Raw genomic sequence first — 6512 nt, forward strand, 5'->3', positions numbered from 1 at the left:
GAGGGAGTTCTATGTTAACCTTATGAAAACTGACATGACGACAAGGTTGATTACCATTCAATTCAAGGTTGTCAATTATAAGCCTAAAATAATCAATGTCACATATGGGCTACTAGACCATAATATTGAGGCCTGCATGGACAAGGATTGTGAGTCTGCATGCCCAGGAAAAAGTGTCTCATGGGCTAACACAAAGGTCAAGATTCTATACTAAGATCTAATATCTAAGGTTAGAATATAAATGTCCATTGTATGCAGCCGCATCTCCCCAAGTTGGAACATTATCAAAATTATGATGTTCCGATGAAAAATTGTGGCCTTTTACTTGATGATATCCAATTAAATGAAGGCCATTTAATCGTGAATGAGTTGTGAGAGTTCAAGGTTCAAGAAAGCCTCTCCCTCATTGTCCCTTCTCTGATTAAAAATCTATGCAAATAGGCTGAAGTAGAGGTGCTTCCGATTGAAATTCGGGTGGAACCGAAACATCAAATATTTCCTCTTAAGATGCCTGGTGAGGGAACGGTTGTGAAAAGTAAAAAGAGGAAAGGTAACTCCGGAAATTATATATGTATGGAAGAGGATTCTTCAATACCTCTAGTTTTGGGGCCATTTGAACCATTGGCTAGTGAGTTGAAGATTATGAAGGACATTGTGACGAAGCTGCCTCAAAGGCTGGGTTAGTCGTCTGCTGGGCCAGTACCCTATGTGCCCCAAAGTTATTTTGATGCCTACTTGAGAGATCAAAGGAATCGGAAAGCTCAACTTGCAAATTTGGAGAAGGCATACGTCAATTTGGAAAAGTCTCATGGAAAATTGAGCATCTCTCATAGAAAGATAAAAAAAAACGGGAGAAGAGTAGAGATAAGTTCTTTACTTAGATTTGGAAAGAGGTCAAAGGCCTTTGGAAGGTGTTGAATGAAAATGATCCACTCACAACTTTGAGGACAGATGAATATGGATATGAGCCATTTACATGGAATGATGATGGTGGAGGTGAGGATAGTGGGGCCACCGATATTGATGGAGATGATCGAGGCAGCCAAGGAAGCCCCTTTGTATTCTCTCTATGAGTTTCATAGTTGTGTTGTGAGGACGCAATATCATTTTTAGTTGGGGGTGCTCCCCTTTGGGTTATTTTTTTTGTTTTTATTGACATTTTGGATTTATGTTTTGATGCTTTTATATATTGTGTGGATTTGTCATTTTTATTATGTTTTTGCTTTTCTTATAATAGTATTTTTTTTTTAGTTTCTTTTGGAAGTAATAAATTGTGATGGTAAAAGTTTATTCTTGTGTGCCTTGAAGAAGGGGAAGTTTGAGTACCCGTAGCTTGTGAGATTGGAAGTCCATGTGAATGCTCAATGAAACAGGCTTGGATTTGCCCAATGATGGATTGAGTGACATCATTGTTAAGGGAAAATCGTCATTTTGTTGAGTGTTGTTGGATTTGTGGTTCTTTGATGTGAAGTTATGAATTTTATGGTACTATAAGACTTAGTCAAGACTTGTGAATAAAAAATTAGCACCATCCGAATCCAAAATTTTGAAAAAATGGTCGAAGTGAATGATGTTGTAATTGACTCTTTTTCCGACTCCAACTTATTATGTGGCAAAATGTGATAAATTCATCCTTTGTTCTTGACTAGGAAGTGAAACTGATCCATCTTGAATAGTTTGCATCCCATGTATGGTGAGTTGTTGAAAATAATTCCTTGTGTTAACTAGAATTTGCTCGGATGGTCTTGAGATGTTGGTCTTGATTGATTTTGGTTGGAGAAATAATCTTAGGCTTTCTTTGATTGTTCGTAAAGTCAACTTGGCCTAAAAATCTCACCTTTCTACTTAATATATCCTTAGTTGTCCCCTTTGAGCCTTTTCATTTATATTGGCAACCACGTCACAAGCTTTGTCCTTTTTTAAAAGTAACCCTCTTTTGAACCCTTCCCTCCTTAAACTTGAGAATTGTGAAAGTTGAGGCTAAAAACATATGTACCACATGAGGGCTTGATAAATAAAAGGTTGAGAATCGAGGAATAAGTTTTAAAGAAAGAAAAAGCTTCGAAAAAGAAAGAAACAAAGTGAATAAAACAGACTTGAATCCTCCAAAAGTTAATATATAGTTGCATGTGGGGGCATCTAGAATTTGAAAAGTGAAAAATATGGTAAAAATGTGCATTGGTTTAAATTATGAAGAAAAGTGGGAAAATTTGGAAATGAGGACTTGTTGTGTAGTGTTCAAGGAGGGCATAGTAACTTGTACCTAAATGATATCCTAACCTTTCCTAAGCCTACCTTACAACTTTAACAAATTTCTTTCAGATCTCTGACAAATTGATGTTGAGTCATAGTTGATTGAATATTTGGGCAAGCCTATAGTGTGGCATTTGTATGCATGAGATGTTTCTTGATGAGTGTGAGTGTTTGCATCTTTTGTCACTTGTCTTATGAATAGTGTGTGTTCATTTTTGGGACATTATATTTCTTGTGAGGGCATGAAATCTAGAATGGATTGGTGAAGTTGATAGATTATGATATCGAGTCAAGGGAAGTTGTTTAGTTGACTAGTAGTTGGGAGTCACTTCATGAGAATTATTGTTGTCATTTGATCATTCTTGGAAATTCACTGAGTTTTGAAATTCTACTTGAGCTTGAGAGGGTTGCTTGAATTGAAAATCACTTTCCTACTTGCTAATTATTAGTACCAACCAAATTCATGACCATGATCATTAGTTGAAATAAAATAGTGTGGTGCTTAAATTCAGTGCCTCTTTTTCTTTTGATGTTGAGTTTCTTGAGGACAAGCAATATTTTTAAGTTAGGGGTGTTAATGGGTGGTGAATTTCCACACACTTAAGGCTCTTTTCTTATTATTTTGTGATACCCAAGTAGATAAAGAGGCCAAGAATCCACTATATTGTGTTAATTTCAAGTGTTTGTTGCTGGAAAAGAAAACAATGGACAAAAGTAGAAAGGAAGTTGAACCTGGCAGGAAGTGAGGCTCAGATATCGCACCAGCAAAGGAGAGTTCACTTTTGTCAACAAGTCAACAAAATCAACCAGTCACTTAGGCGACCAGGCAGGGTTCACTTTTGCGAAGAAGCCCAAAAAGGTGGGGGTCTCTTTAGTGAATTGATGTTAACTTTTGTGACATTCACTTTTGCGAACTTCCAACCACATTTGTGAGGCCTGCCTACTTGAACTAGGGAAGAATTGGAATTTCTCAAGCATTGGACACATATCCTCACAAAGGGCTAGAAAGAAGCATTATTCCATATCAAATTTTAGACAAGTTTTCTCATCTTTTAGCTTAAACTTAGGAAGAACCCTAATTTCTAATTCATAATTTTGGGTTAAGACATTAAAGGCGAATTGTCTTACCACCTTTTGTTTTGAAGATTGTGGTTTCGATAGTAAAATCTCTTTTTTTTTCTTCTTCATTTCCTTGCTTTGCATTGCTAGAAATGTGGGTGTAATTGTGTGTATGGAATTGGGGCATTTCTGCTTCTTCTTCTTCTTCACGGATCAGCACCGGCCAACGAAGCACCGATCAGCGCCAGTCAGCGAGCAGCCGCGAAAACCAGCCGGCAACCGGGCGCCGGCCATAAGCATCGCGAGGACCAGCTCAGACCGACGAGCTTCTTTCTCTGTTCTCCGTTGTTCCGGTGAGGACGAAAATAACAAACAGGACCTCCAGCTGCTCTAAGCAGCGAGCGGCGAGCAGCCAACTCCGGCGAAGGCAAGGCATTCACCGGCGAGACCGACCAGATCTGGCCGAAAAAGCCCAAAGACCACCGAAGCCCTCCATCTCCACCGACCAGGTGCTATCTATCCTGTCTCCCTTTCATTCTTGCTCTGAACCTATTTTCTAGGCCCTTTGCAGATTTTTGTGATCTTGTTTTCTACATGAAACCCTTCTTGTTAGGTAAATTAATCGTGTTTGGTAGGTAATCACACCCGACTTTCAATACTTTGAAGAGCATAGGAGTAGATTTTTTTAAGGTTACCTGATTGTGCATTGTGCAATACACTCTGATTATTTGGAGTGTTTTAAATTTTTTGTTTTTTTTGGCTGTTTTTGATAGCATTTTAGCTCAGATCAGGGCTCCATCTTACATATTGCAGATCAATACTTTCTTGTTTTCTTCTATAGTTCAGATCAGTGCTTCAGCATAGAGTATAGTTGTGCTTTTGTGTCTTTTGGAGAATACACTATACTTGATCTTATAGTTTAGTTGTTGCTATCTGGTCTTTTAGAGTAGTCACCTGTTGCAGAATTGTTTTGAAGTGTACTCCGGTGTAGATTTTACATTAGATTCAGTATCGTTCTAGTGGATTTGGTATCTGATGGTGGTTTTAAGTCATGTCTTCGGTTGAGGCCGAGGACGAGGGAAATTAGTGGTAAATGGGTTACGGGTTCCCATAAATTGAAGGTAGGATCTTGGAACATAGGTTCGCTGATGGGGAAGTCCATAGAGTTAGTGAAAATTCTCAAGAAGAGAAAGATAAATATAGCTTGTGTCCAAGAGACTAGATGGGTAGGTTCCAAAGCTCGGGATGTCGACGGGTTTAAGTTGTGGTACTCAGGAGGCTCTAAGGATAGAAATGGAGTGGGTATTTTAGTAGACGGGGATTTGAGGGAGCAAATGGTGGAGGTTAGGAGGATCAATGATAGGTTGATGTTGATTAAGCTAGTCGTTGGAGGAGGTACTTTGAGTGCTATTAGTGCTTATACACCTCAAGTGGTCTTGGGCGAGGAGGCCAAAAAGCTCTTTTATGAGGATTTGGATGAGGTAGTTAGAGGTATACCGATCACCAAGAAAATTGTCATTGGTGGAGATTTTAATGACCATATTAGGGAAACTTTCAATGGCTTTGATGATGTTCATGGAGGCTTTAGTTTTGGGGAGAGAAATGGGGGTGGAACTTCGCTTCTGGATTTTGCTAAGGCTTTTGAGTTGGTGATTGCTAACTCATGCTTTTCGAAGAAGGAGAACCACATGGTTACCTTTCGTAGCTCGGTAGCCAAGACCCAGATAGATTACTTACTCCTTAGGAAGGGTGATAGAAGCCTCGTTAAGGACTGCAAGGTTATCCCAAGTGAAAATCTTACCACCCAACACAAGCTTTAGGTGATGGACCTGGTAATTAAGAGGGATAGGAGGAAGAAGATGGTATCTAATCGACCGAGGATTAAGTGGGGTGGCTTGACCCCTGACTTTTCTCGGGAGATGGGTGAGAAGTTGAGTGGGATGGGGGCTTGGAGTGGTAGCGGGGATGCGGACACCATGTGGAATAAAGCAGCTAGTTGCATTAGAGAAGTTGTTTCAAAGGTGTTGGGGGTATCAAGGGGTAAATTTGGAGGCCATAAAAGAGATTGGTGGTGGAATGGGGAAGTCCAAGGCAAAGTGAAAGCGAAGAAGGCTGCATTCACAAAGTTGGTGGAGTGCGTAGACGAGGAAGAGAAGCGGACGCTTAAGAAAGTTTATAAGACGACAAAGACAGAAGCTAAGTTAGCAGTTACGAAGGCTAAGACGGTAGCTTTCGAACGCTTGTATGTCGAGCTGGGGGACAAAGGTGGGGAGAAGAAATTGTATAGGCTCGCAAAAGCAAGAGAGAGGAAGGCTCGTGACTTGGACCAAGTGAAGTGTATCAAGGATGAGGAAGGCAAAGTATTGGTGGATGAGACCTCCATCAAGCAAAGATGGCGAAGATACTTTCACAAACTTTTGAATGAAGAAGGGGGCAGAGACATTGTGTTGGGTGATTTGGCGCACTCTGAAAGACTTTGGGACGTTGGGTACTGCAGGTGTTTTAGGATCGAGGAGGTTATACGTGCTATTAGTAGGATAAGTAGGGGAAGAGCGACCGGACCCAATGAGATTCCGGTGGATTTTTGGAAGAGCACGAACAAGGCAGGTATAGAGTGGTTGACTGGGCTGTTTAATGTTATTTTTAAGACAGCAAAGATGCTTGATGAATGGAGGTGGAGTACAATGGCTCCGTTATATAAAAACAAGGGTGATATCCAGAACTGTAACAACTATAGGGGTATCAAATTGCTAAGCCATACTATGAAATTTGGGAGAGAGTGGTGGAGATGAGGGTGAGAAGAGGGGTGTCCATTTCTAAGAATCAGTTTGGATTCATGTCGGGACGGTCGACTACTGAAGCCATTCATCTTATGCGAAGACTGGTAGAAAAATATAGAGAAAGGAAGAGAGACCTACATATGGTGTTCATTGACCTTGTAAAGGCCTATGATAAAGTATCGAGAAATGTCCTCTGGAAGTGCTTGGAGGCTAAAGGTGTCCCGATGATTTATATTAGGGCGATAAAGGACATGTACGGTGGAGCCAAGACTCGGGTTAGAACGGTTGGAGGTGACTCAGAACATTTCCCAGTTGAGATGGGGCTGCACCAAGGATCAGTCCTTAGCCCTCTTCTATTTGCTTTGGTGATGGACGAGTTGACGCGGTCTATTCAGGAGAGGGTCCCATGGTGTATGTTAT

At 40.5% G+C, this 6512-nt stretch overlaps 2 protein-coding genes across 2 annotated transcripts; both read left to right on the forward strand.

The window, feature by feature from the left end:
• Positions 1–4460: 4460 nt before the first annotated feature.
• On the forward strand, positions 4461–5132 carry LOC125842834 (uncharacterized). Its single transcript, XM_049522131.1, has one exon. It carries the CDS (start codon positions 4461–4463, stop codon positions 5130–5132), a length of 672 nt encoding a protein of 223 aa, XP_049378088.1.
• A 3-nt stretch (positions 5133–5135) lies between these two features.
• LOC125842835 (uncharacterized) lies at positions 5136–6104 on the forward strand. Its single transcript, XM_049522132.1, has one exon. It carries the CDS (start codon positions 5136–5138, stop codon positions 6102–6104), a length of 969 nt encoding a protein of 322 aa, XP_049378089.1.
• Positions 6105–6512: the final 408 nt, after the last annotated feature.

Source organism: Solanum stenotomum, chromosome 10 (genome assembly GCF_019186545.1).
Source record: "Solanum stenotomum isolate F172 chromosome 10, ASM1918654v1, whole genome shotgun sequence".
Lineage (NCBI taxonomy): Eukaryota > Viridiplantae > Streptophyta > Magnoliopsida > Solanales > Solanaceae > Solanum > Solanum stenotomum.